Below are 20,762 nucleotides of genomic sequence, written 5' to 3' on the forward strand. Positions count from 1 at the left end.
GTCAGGAGTCACCTTCCCATGTGGAAGAGCTTGGTGCCAGTTTTAAGACTCTTCTGTGAGCTGGAGGGTGCAGGGATCATTTGAGAAGGAGACTTAACTTGCTTTGGAAGGTGCTGAGAGAGAAATCGCCAGCAAGGTGCAGATGAGAAGCTTCCTGGCCGTGAGTCTCTTGCACCTCATGCGCCCAGGAGCAGGAAAAGGAGGGAGAGAAGTGGGGAAAGTCAGGGTATCTAAATATGCATTCCTATTCCTGGATCCCTGGCACTGATTCCCTTTCATTTTCCTTCTGTTTCCCCCTCTTTCTTCATGCTAAGGCGGAAGAGACGAAACTTCAACAAACAGGCTACGGAAATCCTGAATGAGTATTTCTATTCCCATCTCAGCAACCCTTACCCCAGTGAGGAAGCCAAAGAAGAGCTAGCCAAGAAATGCGGCATCACAGTCTCACAGGTGAGAGAGCTCAGAAAGACGGCAAGACTGGTACTGCCAGCAGGAAACCTTAGTGTGGTGAAGAGCGCTGCTGACCTCAGTCGAGTCAGTCGTGTCCTGGCGTTGAGCATCTAATTACTAAATGAGTTTAGTGAAAGTTAGCTTAAATGGATGGGAGAGCAGATGGCAGACTTGCAGATTGAAGCTATGGATGGAAAAGGAGAGTTTGGGAGAGGATTTAGAAGGGATGAAGACTTCGGAACCATAGCTGTGTGTGCAGTGAAGGTATTAAGAACACAGAAATTACGTGGCGTGACCCACGGAGGCAAAGCCTTCTCCTCAAGGAATTAGTGCTGGGCCGGCTTGCAAGAAGAGTTCATTTGAGCTGAAAGTCCATTCTTAAAGCCCAGGGATTCAAAGGCAGTAGGAAGAGTTGCACAGGGTTTGTTTGGTAAGGTAGAATGGATGAGGTCCTGATGGGAATAGAAGGGTTTGGGACAGACAGGCTAATGATTACAGTTTGTGCCCGAGGAGGGTGGGCTTTCTCGGGGTCATTTGTCATTACTCTTGTACTGCGGGGCATGACATCTCCCTGACTTGCTTATCCCTCAAAGAAAGTTGATCAATAAAGACAAATTGAATTATTTCCATACATTCAAGGTGGCCACGTAGTTCCTGGAGTCTGTAGCTTTGACCTGGTGCTGCTGGGATTTGTGAGGAGCACAGTCAGTCCTTGGAGTGTTCAGCCGTACCCTGCTCATGCCTGCCCTTCTTTATTTCCTCTCTTTTTGGAGCAAACTGCCTGACTGAAAGCCAATCTATATGGCCTCTGGTAGTCTAGTCCTCCTGTGAGCTTAGCACTCCCTCTAAGCTCCCATTGCGTTCCCCATCTTGGGCCACATCCCAGCGCCAGGCACATGCCTCTTCGTCACTTGAGTAAACTGAAGACAGCGATAGCATCTGGTGTCCTTGTGAGAGCGTGTCTGCCTTCAGCAGGAGCAACAGCATCCACGGGTAGGTGTCGACACTGTGTTGAACGCCTGCCGAGTGACTGATTGCATCCCATGGGTCAGAAGACCCAAACATCAATTCTTCTCAGAGTTACCTATGAGAGACAGCACATATTCGCTTAAGTAAAATTACAGCTGTCCTGATGCTTCCCCTCTCACTTTTAATTCATCTGTTCACACTTACAACTTCTCCCTCACAAAGAGAAAATGCCCAGGAGAAATGCTGCACATAGGATGTTTTTCGCCTGTGCTGCATCAAGGCTGCTTGTGCCTGTCTCCAGGATCTCCCTCCCATCTTCGTCCAGAGAAGGCAGAAACAAATACACATCCAGGTCTCTAGTTTTGCTGAGGCGAAGTGGGAACATGGGACAGCATGAATCTCTGCAAGCCATGAGCAGAGTTAATTTGAACTGAAAGGCTGACCAGGTGTAGGCAGGTTCTTTGCTTCACAAGTTTTAAGATGAAGATAGATCGTGGTGGCCATTGATCCCCATTTCCTTCCCAGTGATGCTCAGAGTTCATCCACTGGCTCCAGCATTTGAAGCCCAAGAGCTGTTGTAGAGAGAGGACCAAGTGGGAAGACCAGGAAGGAGCACATTGTCATCAATGAGAAAGTTGACCCAAGAAGTGGAATGGAGCTTCTCACAAACAGCACCTGCTCCTGGTGCCATTGAAATGTTCGTTCCCAGATCTGTGTTGGCTGCTGATCTGAGTTGCTACCTTTTGCCTCCCAGGAGTTTCTGCAGGTTATATTTTCTTTTTTTCCTGCTCTGCAGCAGCGCAGGGTTAGAAACCTGCAGTTCAGTAGCAGATAAATTGGTGGATGAAGACACTTCTGTGTAGAAGCTGCTGATAGCAGTGCAGATAGAAAGCATCATAGGAATAATAGCATATGGGTTTCAGTTGTCAACACCCAAGCTAAAAGAATTTCCCTAAGATGAGGGAAAAATCATGAGCTTCCCAGGATGAACGTCTAGTATGGTCTTCTGCATCCTGGTGCTCAGACAGGCCTTTCGGAAGGGGGAGCGCTGATGTACTTGCTCTCACCAGCAAGCAAAGGGAGAATGTCCTTGGAGTCCCACCAAAGGGGTTGATCTGCTAGTTCAAGACTGCAGCTCCAAGCAATACTTGGGGTGTTGGAGCTCTGCTGGGAGAGCTGCAGCATCCTCTGACATTTGCCCATTCTCTTCATCCTGATGAGCTTTCTCAAACAAGGTCAGTAGCGGCTGGAAGTTGTCTTCTGCTTAGATATCTGCACATAGGAAAACATTCCTCTGATTCTCTGTGTTCAGTGTTGTCGAAGGAGAAGCTGAGAGCTGCTTCCAAATTGCAGGTTGAATTTTTCCCATGTCTTCTCTGAAACTGTTCACAGTGCCCACAAGTGAACAGGGTTATCATCAGCAAAGTACTGAGTGGACTTTTGGGAATGCTGAGTTCATGGTGTTTTGGGAGGTACCATGACGTTTTCCATGAGAAGCAGTTCTGGCCAGATACCAGCCCCGAAGCTCCCGGTTTATGTAGCAGCTCATGCTTAAACCCTACAAAGCCGACTTCAACTGGATGAAAAACACCCACTTCTGACCTTTTGCACTGATTTCACACAGATGGATCAGAAGCAGAGCTTCAGTGCTACCAAGGCAATTTTGTGTGTCAGCCTGGCCTGAGTAAATTTGTTGGATCTTTTCCCTGAAAACCACACTGGCATCTCCAAAGACAGGAGAAGGGACGTCAGGAACCAAGGCATCTGTCCCCATCAAAGGGAGACCAAGATGGAGCAAATAAAAACTTCCAAAATGACACGTACCTGTTTTCAAATTGTGCAATTTCAGGGTAATTTGACTTTCTCAGATTTTTTGAAACCCATCTGACGTTTTCATGGGGTGGGTATAGTGGTTCCTGTGGAGCATCCCCATAGTGTATGACCCATCCAGCCAGATGTATCTGCACAAACCCAATGCTCCCAGTTCGTTCCCACCACCTTTCCTGGGCCTGGTATGGCATGTGCAGTTAAAAGGTGCTTCCTTCCACAGCTAAGAAAATGGGGGGAATGAGGGAAAAAAGAATATGCACTTTTCAACCTGAGCTAATCCACCTTCCTCACCAGCTGCACTCACCAGAGCCGAAACATTAACGTCTTTGTCTTCTCTTGAACTCACTCTAGGTATCAAACTGGTTTGGAAATAAGAGAATCCGGTACAAGAAGAACATAGGTAAATTCCAAGAAGAAGCCAATATTTATGCTGCCAAAACGGCTGTCACGGCTACCAACGTGTCAGCACATGGAAGCCAGGCTAACTCACCCTCAACTCCCAATTCAGCTGGTTAGTTTTTGTTGGTTCATTTTCTTTATTTCGGGTTGTTAGTGTTCGTTTTTTTGTTTGTTTCCCCCCTTCCTCTAAACTTTTTGTTCTTTCCCTCTGGTTATTTCAATTTTGATTTTCTGGTTTTGGTTGGCTCACTTTTGTGGTCTCAAAAAATAATTAAAGAAAAGAGATATGAGTTTGGTTTTGGGGGTTGTTTTGGGGGGGGGGTAGTTTATTTGCTTACACACACACGCACACCTTTTTTCTCTCTTTTCGCTCTTTTTTCCTCTTTTTTGTCTTCTCTCTTTTTTCTCTTCCCCTTCCCTGTTCTGTTTTGCTGGAAAAATGATGTGATCAGACCTTGTGACTGACAGCGTGGGGTTGGGGGTTTTGTGCATAGATGGTAAACACAAAATAAGAAAAATGATGTGAAAAAAAGATTGCTGGGATTGCTCGCACTTCGTGGGGAGAAAAAAATATAATTAAAATGTCATTGCGTAATGATGAAAGCATGGGTGACCTTAATGGATAAAATTGAATATTTCTGGGATGTCCTAACTCACAACATTTTGGGGGTTGTTTTGGGTAGATTTTTATCCTTTGATTTTTCCTTCTGTTGTGGTTACCGTTGATTGCTTACATGACAGTGTCTGGATCACCTGCAAGTGTGTGCTCTGTGTGAATTTTATTTTCCCTTTGTGTCAGTGCAATCCAGGGAAGTCCATGGGTCCTTCCCTTTCCCCTGTCCCTGCCCATTTGCTGTGGTTTCCATTTGTTTGTTTTGAGGGTCAAAGGCACAGAGCACTTTGCCCAGATTTCAACTCCTCTGCCAGAGAACGATGCTTTGGTTCATGTGTGGTCCCTAGCACGAGGACGACCAACCCAGAAATGCTCCCAGGCTTCAGCTGGCTGCTCGTGCTCCGCTCCAAAGAGCGATGGAAAATTGGGATTTGGTTAAAAGGAGGTGGGGGGGGAAGTGATCTTCATGCGTACCATTTACTTTGTTACTCATACAAATATCTGTGTGCTGCTTTTCTTTTTAGAGGCGGGAGGGTGAGGGGGAATGTGTCACTTTTGTGCCTTAGAGCTCAGTGTCTGCTCGTGGTGCCCTTTCACCAGGGGGTGATGCTCACTGTTGTCAGGTAGGCAGCTTAGAGGAAGGAAATGATGTGGGCAGCAGGAGAAACTGGATGTTAAGCAGGCCACCCGTGGTCCACCCTGCAAACGCTGGTTGCTATCAGGACCTGCTTCTGTAGTGAGAACAGCCCTGCCTGTGACAGCCAGCAGAGGAATCACACCCCAGAAGCAGCCCCAGATCTGGAGGATTTGAGTGGAAAGTGGAGAGCCAGGGGTCGAACAAGAGGAGAAGCCAGTGTCGTGTGTCTCTGGCTGGTCTCCCAAAGCAGCCCTGCTCTGTGCTGGGGAACTGGTGCACGCCTTGCAGGGACTTACCTGGGTGGCTGGCACAGAAGCGAGTGGTAGAAGGCTTATTCAATTGGGCAGTGGAGAGAAGTCCCTACACACAACCCCCTGATTTCCAGAAGAGGTGTTGCTTGCTAGGGGTCTGCCCACAGAGCTACCTAGAGCAGAGATGTTACAGGTCAGAAATGCTGCTGGGGGGCCTCTCTCCCTCCTCCTCCTTGCCCAGAGCTGCCTGTGAGCGAGCTCTGCCACCTGCTTAGGCTCGGTTGATGTGCTCAGAGGGCTCAGGTGGATACGGCAGAGTTTTGCAGGAACAGATGGTTTGCAGGAACGTTGTTTGATACTTTTTTGTTTGTTTAGGGTTTTTTTCCCCTTTTCCTTCTATTGTTTGAACTGCTGAAGATTCAGATAGTTTTAAAAATGTCATCATCCTTTCCAGACAGTTCACTCAAAATACCTGGTCATGTGGGGTCTGTTGACTTTAACACCCCCTTGTAGAAAAGGCTGGAAGGCAGAGAGCAAAGGGAGATGTTGAGGGAGATGCCTGCTGCAGTCCACATCAGCCTGGACCAAAGCGACACAGCTTTTCCTTCTTTTCCTCTTTTCTTCAACTGGAGTCAGATCCAAAGGTCCAGAATAGCAAGGGAAGATCTCCTCAGCTGAACCGTGGGGATGTAACAGCTCAATCAAACATCCTTGCATCGCCACATTGTGGGGCAAAGCCCATCCTGAGGATATCTGAAGGTTTGTGACTTCTCCTGCTTCTGGTTGTCCTGGAGGTGCTAGCAGCAAGAAGCACAGCTTACACACTGGGTCTGAAATAACCTGCCTATGAAAGGTTTGGAGGACGGTGTCAAGGGCCAAGAGCCATCTGGATGTGCTGAATTGCCCTGGGAGGAACATCAAAATGGATGAAGAGGTGAAGAACTAAGATGGCTGATGCCCATCCTTTTACACCATGGACTTTTTCCTGGTTTTAGATCATTGGCTGAGACTTTTGTGAGGAAGGAGGCTGAGCAAAGGCTGGATTTGCAGGGAATTTTTGGGATCTTCTGGTTTAAATACATTGTAGGGCATGTGGAAAGAAAGAGGGTAGGCAAAGGACAGGTCACAAGAAAGAAGTGACCTGCAACACTGTCCCTGGAGAGCCGTGATGTTGGAAGAGGAGATGGAAGTGGATGCACTGGGACCTGGGACAGGAGCTAAATTCATTTCTGCTGTGGCTACGCAGGCCCATCTGTTCTCTGCATTGATGCCCATGTTACCGGAGATCGGTGAATGGCTACAGTCAGTCAAAGAGATTGGCCACACGTTGACAAGGACAAGGATTGCATCTGTCTGGCCATCTGGCATGTTCAGAGCAGGGTCCCCCATCCTCGGTCACCCAGGCCTGAATGTCAAACACCTTTTCATCCTGAATACGCACAGTTGGGCTTTATCAGCCAGATGTTCAAATAAGCTGAGATGCCTGGTGTATTTGGGCTAACAACTCCCCATCCTCACTTAGATTGCCCAGACAGTCTCAGCACAAAAAAAACCATGGCAAATGAAAGCTATTTTATGTGGGCAGACCCTTTTGCCAAACAGAGTCCTCAAGGGCCACACACAGGTGATGACATCCAGTGAAATCCTCCACAGAGAGCAGCCAAAATTGTCCTAAACTGATGTGTTTTTTTCTTGCTCGCTCTCTCGTTTTGTAAAAATCTTCTTACAAAGCTGCTGATGGAGGGTGCAGTGCTCCCCAGTGATGTACTACATCAGGCACAGGCCTGATTGCTGTGTCTTCTCTGCCTTTCTCCATTTGTTGCAATCACCTGTCCAGAACACAGCACTGGAGAGGACCCTGCTGCTCTGGTCATGATCTCACTGTCTTCAATGTTGGTTGGCAAGTGCAAAAGAATAAATGTCCTGCTGGGTCATCCCAGGCTTCTAGACCTGTCAAACTCAGTGGCTTTGTCCAGCTGAGAAGCTGCATGGTCCATCGTGTTCTTCCCTCATCTTTGTCTATGGTAGGAACACAAGCAAAAGTTACAGGGAAGGTAAATTCTGTGCTCTCAATGTGTGTATGTCATTGACTTTAATGTGTATACATGACCAAAGTTGACTTCAGTGGTTCAGTGTGCTGGATCTCTGTCTCATTGGTGGTAGGTGATGGAGGCAGCAGATGAGGACGGCTTGATTTCAGCTTCAATGAACACCGTTACTATATTTGTTTATTCTTGATGCTGTTTGAATTGTTGGATACTTTAGAGAAAAGGACTTTTTAGAAGTGGAAGTTGACACTGTCAAAATGTTAAAGAATACATTAGAGAAGCTGGAGAAGAAGCTTTCTGAAGAACTGGAGAGGTGGTACAAGAAATACCAGCAATCAGGCTTGGCAAGGTTCCTGAATTGGAGGCAAACTTGAAGTGGGTTTTACTCATCAGAAATGTTAGGAATGGCAGAGGTCTGTTTGTGGGTGTTGTTTTGATGTAGGCTTTCACCCAGTGTCAAGATCGAAGTACCATACCTTGTTTAAACATTTCCAGTGCTCTTTCTAAAGCTGGTGATGAACTGATAGAAACTCAGCACTAAGGCATAGTGGTGATAGGTCTTGGATTTGATGACATGTCTAGATACTGAAGGTGAACCACTGTTCCACACTGCTACAAGTAATGAAAAGTGTTGTTTTTTCTGTTGTGGGTTTGGCTTTCTTTTTGGTTTATACACAATAGCATCAAGGGACTAGTCCTTTCCTCCTGGGCTCATAAGTCAAAGATGGTTGTTACTTGAGCCTCAGATCAAATTGTGACCACTGAAGACTGGTGTGTTCATAACAGAGCGTTTCAGAGGGACAGATTAGATTTATGATGGAGCCTCCTCTAGTGGAAGGATTTGACTTGCATTCTTAGATCTTGCCTCCGTGGAGGATACCAGAGTCTTAATTTTCAGTGCTCTTCACGTTCCTGCCCTTCTCCCACCCCAGTGCACCAGCCCCTCGTAGCCGTGTCTCTGAGACTTTGGGCCATCGTAATTTTCATACATGGCCCGTACGTAGACAGCGGAGTGCTGAAGCAGCAGAGCGGCAGCGCAAAGGGCTCTCTGCAGTTACGCCTCCAATACAAACTCATCCATACATGCAGGACCATTGGTATGCGCATATTTAATCTTTGCATCCGCATCAGCAGCAAGACATATTTACCGTTTAGATATGCACATATATTGTAAAAATACCCTGTGCCAATAACAGTATATATCTTGTTAGTGACATCTCCAGCACTCCTCGTGATTTCCAAGACACCAGTGCTCTTCAGAACTAGAGTTTTTGGCTGTTTGTTTATTTTTATTTCCTTCTTCCCAGCCTCAATTTTATGGTCAGGTTTGTTAAGTTTCTATAAAATATCAGTTAAGTTCATGGCATTTTTATTTGTTATTATTGTTATAATTTTATATTGGCAGGGGAAGGTGGGATGAAATCTTGCTCTGCCACTGAGTGTTTGTGTGATCTCAAAGATTTCTGCTCACCTTAAAAGGACAGGAGAATATTCTCTGCTTTTCGTGAGCAGTAATTGCAAAGTCCTTTGGTTCTCAGCCACTCTGGAGTACAAAAGCATGTTATTGCTTTGTGCTTTTATGCCGGTGGCCAAAGCGATAGTTCAGAAAACCCAGCTGGAAGCATCTTTGTGTCTGTGAAGTGTGCCCGACTTCGTGCTTAAGGTCGAGCAGTTTCAGGGTGGGCTCTCCTCAGTCTGTCAGCTCCTTTCCATAGTTTTTTTGCCTTTAAAACAGCGACTGACTGGAGAGGTCAGGAAGTGACAGGAGCCCTTTGCCAGCTGAGCAGAGGAGGTGATGGTTACAGCTGCCTCCTGACGAGTCCGGGTGACTTTACGCCGCGGTGTGGGGTTGCCGTCTGGAACGGGTTGGGCAGGGATGACAGTGAGCGCAGACAATGAGCTATTCCTGATCCAGGACTCGCTGTGCTCCAGATGAGTCTTTCTCTTGACTGTCGTGGGCGTTGTATCTAGCAGTGATGTTTCTGCTTGCCTTCAAATCTGAGAATTGCCAGCACCTGACAAAAGAGCCAGTTGCAGAGAGCAGCAGAGAGTTTAGTGAACATGAAGTCTCCAGCATAGACCTGCCACCTGCTCCGTGACCTTTCTTGGAGGTGGCTTCCTTCAGAGGAGCCTTCCTGGTCCACCTCTAAGGCAGACCTGGGGTCTGTCCAGAGTTGTTTCTTCTCTCTCCAGCGAAGGGAGAGGGATTGCCAGGCATTTCTCAGAGCGTACGCATGAGCCATAGTTGGGCAATTCCACCAGGACTGTGGTTGCCAGTTCTTCCAAGTTGGAAATGGCAGTGGAGATATGAGAGTGTATCTGGGGTTGGAGCTGAAAGCGTAGCTGACCTGGGCCCCTGAAGTCTCTCCTTTCCAAGGCTAACGTCATGTGTATAACCAAACCTTGCACGTTGAGCTGTCTCACACTTAACGCGCTGATCTGCACGACAAGTTCTGAAATAATCCCATAAAACCTTTTTATTTTTTTTTAACCCCCTTCCCTCCTTCACCACCTTCCAGTTACATAATGGGTTTGTGTCTCTCATTCAGTAGCTGAGGAGGTGCTCAGTTATCTCAAAGCTGAAAGCAGAAACCCTTGTTTCTGCAAAGGTGGGATTTTTTCTTCATTTGTGTTTTTTCTTCTCCTGATCCCACCCAGTTGTCTTCACCTTTAAAATCTTTTAGCATAACATGGGCGACTGATGCATGCGGTGGGAAATTTGCTTATGGAGCTTGTTCTTCTGGGGCAGCTGGCCCAGGAGGGCTGTGACACCCTTGCGTTCTCTCATGGCCCATCATGATGAAAGACACTTGCCAACGTGACAGGTGCTGGGAGTCTAGCCCAGATTCCTTCACGTTTTTTGCAAGCCTTCGCTCCCGATGTTCTCCAAGTCCTTCCAGCGCTGGGTTCCTGATGTCCTGAAGGCAAAGCCCACGCGCTGCTCCCTCGCTGAGCTCCCTCGGGCTCCGGCCGTGGAACTGGATGGGGTCTGGACGTGCTCACCCTGCAGAGAGCAGCCTGATGTAGACTTACCCCCCCTGATCTGAGCTTCTCAGAAACAGTAGTGTGGACCCAAAAAGGCTTCTGCTCTCGACAGCGAGGCTTGTTTGGGTAATTCTCTTCTCCAGTGCAGTCTGATGGGTGAACACCTCCAACAACCGAGATTTTCAAAGCTACCTGAAGGATTTTGATGCCCTGAAATGAAGGGAAAGGGTTGTCTGAGTCCTCCAGGCTGGGTTTTGTTTGTCTCGGTCCAGAGCATGAAGAATCCTTCCTTCAGCTGAGGAGCTGTTGAAGAATGTTCTTGGCATTGAGCTGTAACAACATGTGGCTTTGAATAACCTCAAGAGTGCATCTTTTTTTTTTGTTTGTTTTGTTTTGCTTGCTCTGTTCTTTATACTACTAACCTGACTGTGTGTTTTGTTTTTGTGGTTGCTTTGCATGTTGTTCCTTCCTCTTGGCTGAGAGTCATGGGGTGGATCTTTTTCCTTTCTGTGATTCAGGTGCCTCACTCTTTCCTTTCCAGGTTCTTCCAGTTCTTTTAACATGTCAAACTCTGGAGATTTGTTCATGAGCGTGCAGTCTCTCAATGGGGATTCTTACCAAGGGGCCCAGGTTGGAGCCAACGTGCAGTCACAGGTAGGGACCCATCCGATGTACTGCCAGTGAATGCATTAGTGTTGGAGGAGCCTTTGATTGTATTGGCACTTCTCCTTCCCGTCCGAAAAAGAGCAATTCTCAACCAGCACAAACAAACCAACCGACAGTTAAAAAAAGGCAAACCAAACCGAAAAACCAACCAACCAACCAAAAAAAAGCAACAGCAACAACCGCCAAAAATTCAATCCAAAAGAAACGAAAACCAAACACCCAACCAAACCAACAACCATGGTCTTGAGGAGAGTTGCCCACACTTTGTGAATGCATTTGGCTCTGGCTTGATAGTCGTACTAGGAGGAGAGGAGGCTTAGGAGAACAGGCATGACCTCAAACAAAAGCAGCTGAGGTTTAGGTTCTACTTGCTTTATTCCAAGGGAAGGGGCCAGATGTTTGGACTGGTGTCTCGTTTTACAAGGCTTCCACTTACTCTTGTGATGCCAAACCACGTGTCTGCTGAAAGGCGAGAAATGCTCAAATACACAGCTAGATTTTTCTTTTTGGTTTTTTTTGGTAATTAAAAGCCACCCCTCATCATCTCCAAAGCGCAGGCACTCACAGCACCCATGTACACACCAGCAAGATAGAGCAGGGGAGCTTTGAGTAGCATTACTGAAATGTCAACCTGTGCTTTTGGCAAAAAAGAAAAAAAATTAAATAGCCAGGAATTCATTCAGATCTCCCACCTCCCATCTGGCGTCCAGATGTGCCATGAGTCCGATCTCTGGCATCTAAGGCTCTGTACTGTGTTGAGAGACAACAACCACTCTGACACTTCTGCATCGGGCAAGGAGAGCTCTCGAAAGCCGAGGTTGCTCCCCTGGCCGTGCTGGATGCCATCCGTGCTGACCATGCGTCCCGCTGCCGGGGCTGGGCTGGGGGAGTGGAGGGAGAGGAACAGGAGCTACCGGTGCCTTTGCCATGGTAGGTATGTTCTCCTCCTGGGCCCTCCAAAATGAAGGCACTTGGCTGGCTCTGAGGATCTCCTTCCACTGCTGTGAGCATCCCGGTGCTTGGGGCTGAAGGGTGGAAGGGGATAGGAAGGTGGGTCCTGGAGCACGGTGGTGAAGCTGGCGGCAGTGATGTTCTCCAGGAGGTTCCACCCTACGCTTGTCATCCCTGTTCTCCCTCTCCGCTCTTCTTTGCAAGACTTGGGACCAAGGAGAGTGTGATGGGGCAGGCGGGGGGTGGCAAGGGAGGCAGGAGCGTTCCTCTGCTTGGCTCTCACTACGAGATCAACTGCAGTTCTCTTTTCCCCCTCTTTAAATATATACCATTATTATTATTATTTCTATTATTATTATTATTACTGTTTGTTTTTACCTTGCCAAAGATAAACCAAAGTGGGTTTTTTCCCCACTAACCTTTCATTCACGCTAATTTGTGTCTTTGTTGTCGTTGGTCTGTTTAGGTGGATACCCTTCGCCATGTTATCAGCCAGACAGGAGGATACAGTGACGGACTCGCAGCAAGTCAGATGTATAGTCCGCAGGGCATCAGTGTAAGAAAAAAAAATAGGCTTGGGTTCTTGTTTTTATTTTTTTCCTTTTTGTTCTCTCACTACCAATTATTTCAAAGCCATAGGGCTCAGAATGCCACTTAGTAGGACTTGTCTTTGCTTTTACGGTCACCTAGTTTATTGCTTCTGTATCGGTCACGCCAACGGCAGAGCTTTGCCCACAAAAAAAGTGGCGACCGGGCAGGCTTTGTGCAGGCAGCTGGCGTCTAGGACTGTCACAGCCGATCAGCGTTTGCCCGGCACCTGCGGCCACACGCGCTCGGCCGAGAGGAGCTGCTAAACAGGTGACACCTCGCGTCACCGCGGTGGGGAATGTCACCACAAACACCCCGGTCCAGAGGTGGCTCCACATGGAGGCCAATGGCACCATCCTGGAGCGACCATCTAAAAATAACCCATCCCTGGCCGGCATCCGAAAGCGACGGGGTTGGCGGCAATAACGCTCGCAAATAAAAAGAGAAAAAAATAAAAATCAACAAAGCCAACCAACGTCAACCCAAGAAAACCTCGCCCAACCAGGCTGGGGGAGGATGCGAGGGGGAGGGCGGTCTCTGGAGCATCTTCTCCTTGTTCTTGGGTGCGCTGGCGGGTTCTGACTAGCATGAAAATTCGTAGCGACAAGCTGTGTCGCACAGGGGGAAATCGATCAGACACACACAAGGAGAACCCAGTGTAGATTCGGGACAGCAATCCAACTTCATTTCTCAGATCAATCGTCCACCATCTCAGCGGCAGTGACAGCAAGCTGGGAGAAGAGGGCAGCCTGGAAAAGGAGGCTGTGAGCGCCGAGTGGGTGGTGGTGGTGGTGTCCGAGGTGGCACAGAGGAGGGGTGGGTGGCCTTGGACGTGGCTGGTTGCTGCGATCCCCATCGAGGAGGCTGAAGGTTGAGGTGGGGTGGCTCTCTGGGTGGGATGGTGGTCCTGTGGTGGAGCACCCCGGCATGGTGCACTGTCCGGTCCCATCACCCTCCCAGCCAAGGCTTGTGCCGGTTGTCACCTTGTGTGTGACCATCTTTGGGCTGGCACGGGGAGAGGGGTGCGGCGGGACAGGGGGCTGCGCTCCCCTCTCCTGCGGGCACCACGCTTGACGTCAGGAGGCAGAGACAGGGGCAGGGAGGATTTGTGAAGTAATGTAATTGAACATGTGCAGATAATTATGTCTCATTACATAAGCCCGTTGCAAAAACGGCACTTGGAAATGCCACATGAAAGAGCCTATCGTTCCGCATTAATTTCTCCACGCGCTTGAATTTATTCCCTTTCTGGCTTTTTAATACTTAGAGAGTAAATGAATCGCAGGCTGATCATGATAAGAGATGATACTTTTGTATAAATTAAAATACCCCCAAGGAAAGAGGCTGAGCTGATTGTGGTTGCAGTTGGCTTGGAAAATAACAGTGAGCTGGGTTAAGCCAAAATTTGGGGGGGAGGGTTGCTACTGGGGATTACGAGGCAGGGAAGGGGCAGTAGGGGAGAGGAGAAAAAAGAAGTAGTGGAAACTCAAAAGCCAAATAGGACAAGGAGCGCTGAGCGTTTCTGGCTGGGGTACTGGGAGAACCAGTGTCACCATGAACAGCACTGAGAATTGGTGAGCTGGGAGCGCCAGGGGCTGAGCGCTGCCCCCTGCATCTCCCAAATGAGGACCCAGCATGGTGGCATCTGATGGCTCCTCAGGCTGGTTTCTGGGGAGGACAGGAGCCCAAACTGGATGTTGTTCAGAGAGGGGCAGGGTGGCAAGTGGGCAGAGTGACCACCTGGGTTTGGGGAGTGATTCTTTGTTTCTTCATAAAGCTCCTGGTAGGCACAGGGAGCAAGGCAGGGAGTCCAGAGCTGAGCAGATAGTTTGGGAAGTGTCTTCTGGGTTGTCTTTCTGTCCCAAAATGTTTTGTTTCCTCCATACCCCAGGCCGCATGCTCCTACCTGTATCTTTTATTGTCACTTAGTGTCTTCCCATCCAGCTAGGTCCCTTGATGGACTCCACTTTGTCCACCCTGAAGCGTGGCTGCCCTCTGGGAAGCGTTGGTCCTGCGCAAGGTCCTGGAGAGCTGCTCAAGCGCAGGCAGGGTGGCTGTCGCCTAGCAGGCAGGGCTTCCCTGCCTCTCCCCTGAACCCTTTAATGCCAAGGAAGGGCAGCGCGATGCAGAGGAAAGCTGCTAGTGACACGGAAGGCTGCCATCCCCGCGTCACCCCAGCATCCCCGTGAGCTGCTGGAAGGAGATGAGCCGAAACCTAGTCAAGAGCCCTGTCACAAAGATGTCTGCACGAGGCTGAGGCTAAGTCATCCCCGGAGCCTGTCAGGACTGGGAAGTCAGCAGCAGGTTGCCCAACTCCACCGCTGCAAACCTTGGCGGGGGAGACAGCGCTCGAGGTTTGCCTTCCTTGGTGGAGGATGAATTTTTAAATGTGTGTAAGTCATGACAGCTGAGGACGGGAATCTTCCCAAAGCCTCGTTCCCTCTGTGGCTCTGCTGCTCGATGTCTGACAGGCCGCTCCACGGGCCTGGAAGGGCTGGAGTCGGTTCTGCATCGTTAGCAGGATAATGGGCGAAGTCCCATCTCCGTGACCGGCAGTGATGGCTGAGGCAGAATGGGAACAGCCGCCTTCTCCTCTGCAGGTGGAGATGGCATCAGACAGGGCTGGTCCTGTTGAGGATCAGGGATGCTCTTGCTGATGGAGGGATGGTAGAAGCAGAAGCTGTTTTGAGGATACCCAGCATTGGATAGCACTGAGAGGAAGGAGGGACCCCCCCACCTGAATGGAGGGGGTGTTTGGGGCCTGAGGCAGCCCTTTTTGCAGGCTTTGAGGTTGGAGGTTTTGCACCGTGAAGTGAAAGGTATCTGGTCTCTCTGGACAGTACTTGTTTGTGTCCGTGCATGTGTCCCCCCAGCTGGAGGTCCCCAGGGCTCGGGGTTTCGAAGCATTTGGATGTCAAGGTTCTGGTGGGTTCTAGTAGAAGTTGGGTCCTTATTGCCATAATCCTTTGGAAGGTCCCAACTCAAAACATCGCCCTTCCTGCTGCTGCTATGTGCCCTAAATCCACAAAATGTTTTAGGTCCCCTGTCTGCTAATTAATGAATGAGCTATAGTCATCTTAAAGGAAAAACGTTTCAGAAATCTCTTAATTTTATTTATAGATAATTTAAAAGTTAAAAAAGTCTAAAATGAGGGGCTGTAAAGTTCATCAGAGTGCAAGGTTTTTGATTTAAAGCTCAGTTGTGCAGAGTTGTGCCTATTTACAGAGTGGTTTGTGTGACTGTGATGGCAGCAGTCACTGGCAGGTTGTGCTGTTGAGTTTTGCATCCACTCCTGTCAGCAAGGACCACTGAGCACTGATACCTGTAGGAGCTGAGACCTCCTCGCTTGTGCTCAGACCCCTTTCTCCAAGAATTCAGGTCTTGGAAGCTGCTGCTCTGCTCCTCAGCAAGCTGTGGTTCACCATCATGATCAAGCTATGGTTCATCATCATGATCATGAGCTGGGATATGGCAGGCTTCATTGCCTGGGCTCCATCTGTCAGACATGCCTTGGCGTGTCCTCAAGACTGCTGCCCTGACCCTTGGAACACAATGGCCAGACAAGGCTGGATTCTCTGGTGTGTGATAAGAGCTTCATTGCATCTTATGAGGAGACCCCAATAAAAGCTCTTAAAAGCTCAGAGGTGTGAAACCTCTTTGAGGCTGCTCCCTGCCTGTCAGACTTGCTGGTTTCTGGTGTGTTGGGAGGCTGACCTGACAGCCTGCCCTGTCAGTGGTGGGAAAATAATTTGGTCACAGAAGGTGGGACATCATGACAGCCTCCATGCAAAGCAGGAGGCTCCGTTAAAAATAGACAGAATGTCATCCCCCAGCCCCACTTAGGAGGCTAGGCAGAGGGCCAACCAGACTTACTGGAGGTGACAAAAATTCTAAGACCCGAGAAACAGGCACCAAAACCAGTTGTTTCAGTGGTCCGTTACTGGTGCTCCACCACTTTGACAGCCACCAAGGACTTGCTGATGCTCTGGCACCAGGAGATGACATTTGAAGAGATGTCCTGGAGATTATTGCTCCGTCTTTACCTTCTGCCCCTCCAGAACAAGTCACAGCTGTGTGCAGGGGCTCCTCAAGAGGTCCTGCGAGGAGCAGCAGCCTCCTCAGAAGACTCCATCTATGAGGGAGACCCCAAGGGATTTATTACAGTCAGATCTCAAGGCCAGCAGGGCTGGCCTGAATGGTTATGATGTGGAATGGGTGGAATCAGATATGTCCTGCACATGGTGTGGTCTGTGCAGCAACAGGGTGAACTGCAGGAAAGGAGGGATGAGTGTGGTTGGGGAAGGATCTGGCCTCCTCATGGAAGGCCAGATATCAAGGATGTTGTCAAGATGATAAAGTCACGGCCAACTTTGAGGACTCCTTTCCATCTCTTGACCTGTAACTTGGGCCAGGAGGAGGGTGCGGGATCCTTGTCTGCCTCTTCTCAGCATCCTCTCGGCTTCCCATGGATGTGACCGAGGTGGTCACGGGCAGCACAAACTCCTGCAACACACAAAGGCTGATTCCCAGTCTGCAGTACCATGGGGCTCCCCAGCATTTTGGAGGGGGCAGAGCGCTAAACACCAAGGCACCGCAGTAGGTCTGCAAGATGTTCTTTCTCTCGCTCCTTCCAGCCGCGGCTGGCACGCAAAAGCCTCACTGAAAATAGTGGAGCACAATGGGGACGGAGCCCTGCTCGGTGCGGCTCCCTCTGCTCCCCCACTCCTGCTTGCCGTAATGACCCTGCAAACACTAAATGGCATCTGAGTGCATTAAGCAGCAAACTCTCCAGTGACATAGCAATTACAGCTCTGAAATAGATTTGGTGCGTCACGGAAGATAAGGGTTTTGAAACTTTCTGTTGTGATTATAGCTTGTAACTCCAACAAATAACAGGCTTGGTAATAAGAGGCTGCCAGCACAGCTATTGTGGTTCTCTCTCACTGATGGCACGTAAATTGCTATTAATGTCCTAAGTGTACTTGAATATGCCAGTCTCAGGGCGGCGGAGTTGGCTCTGTGTCTCTTTTTACGTGGCCTGTCATTGTTGGGCTGATAATCTACGGTAATTGCTGCCTCTTGCAGCGGCCCAAGACGCGTAAGGGTGGATATTGCATCTCAGGGAGCGCGGGGACGGAGGGTCGGGGCCCCGCTGTGGACGGAGGCTGGTGGGGATGGTGGGCATGGGGAGGTCTCTCAATGCTTCCCGTTCTGTCTGTGCATGCCGCTGTCTTTTTTCTTTTCTGTGTGTCCCTCTGCAAGGTGATTTCACCCCTCAGAATGGGGGTCAGCTCTTTGCTCCCATCTCAGCTGCCTCCTGGGCAGGCAGGAGCTGGTCGGCAGCATGGACAACCCACCCGCAAGTCCCAGATGGATGTTTGGGGCATTGAGGATTTTCCTGCTCTTACTTCACTTTGGGAGTTTTTGGGGTCCAGCTGTCAGGGCCAGTGATAGATGCCCTGTGCCAGGATGGGGAGCCAGAGAGGGCAGAACAGCCCGGGTGTGTCTGAAGTGGGACAGCCACTGCTACCAACTCGCTCAGGCAGTGGTTGGGAAGGATTAATTAGCCAAGCACTGGATCAATGTCAGAGTGAGCAGAGGAGGGTGGGTGCAACATCTGATCCTCCACAAAGGGGATGGCAGCCCCAGAGGAGCAGCTTCTGTGTGCTGCAGGATCCTGCGTGCATCAGTCAGGACCCTCCGGTAGCTCTGTTCTCAAGAGGCTGCAGAATTCGCTTCTGTGGCTGTTTTTAGGAGGAAAAACAAGTTGCCCACCCTGCTTTGCCGTACAAACCCTCGGAGGGGGGATGCCGGTGGCATCTCTGTTACGCTGTGGGTTGGGGTGATGAGGAGTGTGGAGGACCAGCCCCGAGTTGGCAGAAATTTGTGGTTTTACTGCAAAGAGAAGAAGGGAAGGCTCTTGTAATGGGAGCAGAGAGGTGGCCCAAATCCCTGAAAGCAGCAGGAGAAGCGTATGGGCAATATGACCGTGCAGGGGACAGGGTGGTCGGGAAGGGAGCAAGGGGGGACATGGAGCTGTGCTGGAGGACATGGCACAGCTCAGAGGTTCTTTGGGACCCATTCGTTGTTCTGTGTCTTCATAGCACCTGGAGCTGTGTAATGTCCCAGGATGGGGTTTCTGGAGTGAGGTGTTTGCTATTTTTCTCCTCCCATGTGGGGAAAGGTCTTAGGGTCATGGTCCTTAGGGACATGGTTTAGTGCCAGTGTTGGGTTAATGGTTGGACTGAATGATGTTGAGGGTCTCCTCCAACCAAAATGATTCTATGATCTTTGCCTGTGCCAAGGGAGAAGCAGGGGGCCCAAGGTGGATGGGTGGTTTGGGTAGGGCCAGCTCTGCTGTTGGGTGACTGACATCTCTGTGTCTCCCTCCCCATAGGCTAATGGAGGTTGGCAAGACGCTACTACCCCGTCGTCGGTGACCTCCCCCACAGAAGGCCCTGGCAGCGTTCACTCTGATACCTCCAACTGATTTCCCAGCAAATTGCATCCCTGGCTGAGCCAGCCCCGGCGGGGGCAGGAGGGGAGGGCGCCTCTCCTAACACTGCAGCAGTCAGACTGGAGGTGAACCCAATCAGCACACACAAGAAGACTCCTTCTCTTCTCTGCTCTTCGTCGGGATGCTTTTTTTCAGCCAATCTGGACACTTCTTTATACTCTCTTCCCTTTCTTTTCTGGGTAGAAGTCGCTCTCCCCCTGTCCCTGCCACCACCACAACACCGCTCCCTTCCCCTCAACCCCTTTCCACCGAAGGATATGTCAACATGTAGAAGGATTTTTAAGGAGGAAAAGCAAAAATCAACCGCTGCGACACAAAACAGCCCCAAAGCAGTGTACGGCCTCGCACTGGGCATCTTTCTGAGGAGCCACAAACATACCTCAGTCACATCTCACCCCTTTACTCGCAGGCAGCCTCCCTCGTCTCTCACGCTACCTCTCCCTAGGGAATTGTCACCGCAGCCTCGCTGCCACGTCATCTCCGCTGGGCCGGCCGCAGCCAGCACATCGCCTCTCCATGCCCAGCCCTGCTTCGGTGAGCTGTCCCTCGGGCTCTGCCGGTGACAGGGCCTGTGGACACGGGCCCCTGTGCGTGTAGGAGAGGGAGCCAGCATGCTGCCCTTGGCTTCAAAAAGGTACTGGCCCATTCCCACTCCGAGGACACTGTTGACTCCTCCTGGTCCCTGCCCTGCTCTACCGTGCGTCCAAAGCTGGATGAGCCGTGAAACCCCTCCATGCTCCCTGCCCGCTGTTGGAGGGCAGGACAGGAGGGAAAGAAGGGAGACAGAGGCAGGTGGGAACTGGCCATCGCTGATGATGAAGGCGCTGAGCACCTCTGCGGTGTTCTGTGGGATCGGGCATGGATTGATGGGAGCCCAGCAGACCTCACAGCAGCTAGGGAGGCTGGCGGTGGAGTGTTTTTCTGGCGAGGAGAGCGTCACGAGGTGTTGACTCGTGTTTTCGGGAGTACGCCGCGCTGCAGAAGCAGGAGGAGGTGTGATCCCCAGTGCAGGCAAGACCCACAGAGGGTGGTGCCACCCGCTGCCATCCCAAAGCCCTGCCAGGCAGTGAGGGATGGGCAGTGGGATCCCCGAGGCTGGATATGGTGGGGTGAGCACATCGGGTGCTTTTGGTTAATGCAACAGGTTTGCTTGAGGGTGAAGGCTCTATGAGATGGGTTGATGCCCCACTCGGGGATGTTGTTCAACTGAAGGTTCTGGTTTTATCCTGGGAGCAGTATCCCAAGTCACGGGAGCACTCATGGGATTTTCTGCGTGGCTTTTCTAGTTCACTTTTTGGACAAGTTTCAAGCAGCTGAGAACTGGGAGGACATGGCTTTGGTTGAGGAGCTGGGTGCAGAGGGACTGGTTTGCCCCAAGCAACGGGCTGAGCTTCGTGCCTGGGCAATACTTTTGGCCATCAGTTCTTCCAGCAGGTGCGAGGAGGCTGAGGTGGCCCACGGCAAGACCCTGGGTGTCCTGGGGACCAGGGTGAGTGCAGCGTGTCTGGCGCCTTGTGATGGACCCTGATGCCTCTTGGCAACATCTCACACTCTTGTATGTCCATGCCCACTCTGCCTGTGCGGGTACCAACCATCTGGAGATGGGAACTGCCAGCTCAGAGCAGCGTTAAGCAGAACAATTTAAAGTTAAAGCTCTGCCAGAAAAATTTCCACCTTTTTGCTGTCACCTTGCAGCATGACTCGCCCGAAGTGAAGGTGAAACCTGCCTTTTGTTGGGAAACAAGCCCAGAAGGCTCCAAAACACTTGCTCTGAAATTTCTGACCTTAACCTAAATACCTAAAGTCCTCATACAGTGGATTTTCTGTTTCTAAGCTGATGGGATGGATCAGAGTAGGA

At 50.1% G+C, this 20,762-nt stretch overlaps 1 protein-coding gene across 3 annotated transcripts in view; it reads left to right on the top strand.

Moving 5' to 3' along the window:
• PBX1 (PBX homeobox 1) overlaps positions 1-20,203 on the top strand; it is a 124,057-nt gene extending 103,854 nt beyond the window's left edge. The window contains exons 5-9 of one of the 3 annotated variants that reach the window (XM_065841686.2): positions 315-450; positions 3,601-3,760; positions 10,724-10,836; positions 12,266-12,355; positions 18,785-20,203. In XM_065841686.2, coding sequence (XP_065697758.1) covers positions 315-450; positions 3,601-3,760; positions 10,724-10,836; positions 12,266-12,355; positions 18,785-18,877 — 592 coding nt within the window. In that variant the 3' untranslated portion in view covers positions 18,878-20,203. The remainder of the gene's footprint in view (positions 1-314; positions 451-3,600; positions 3,761-10,723; positions 10,837-12,265; positions 12,356-18,784) is intronic. The other 2 variants (XM_065841687.2, XM_071810028.1) reach the window with 2 other exon arrangements.
• Positions 20,204-20,762: the final 559 nt, after the last annotated feature.

Source organism: Patagioenas fasciata, chromosome 6, assembly GCF_037038585.1.
Source record: "Patagioenas fasciata isolate bPatFas1 chromosome 6, bPatFas1.hap1, whole genome shotgun sequence".
NCBI classification, from domain to species: Eukaryota; Metazoa; Chordata; class Aves; order Columbiformes; family Columbidae; genus Patagioenas; species Patagioenas fasciata.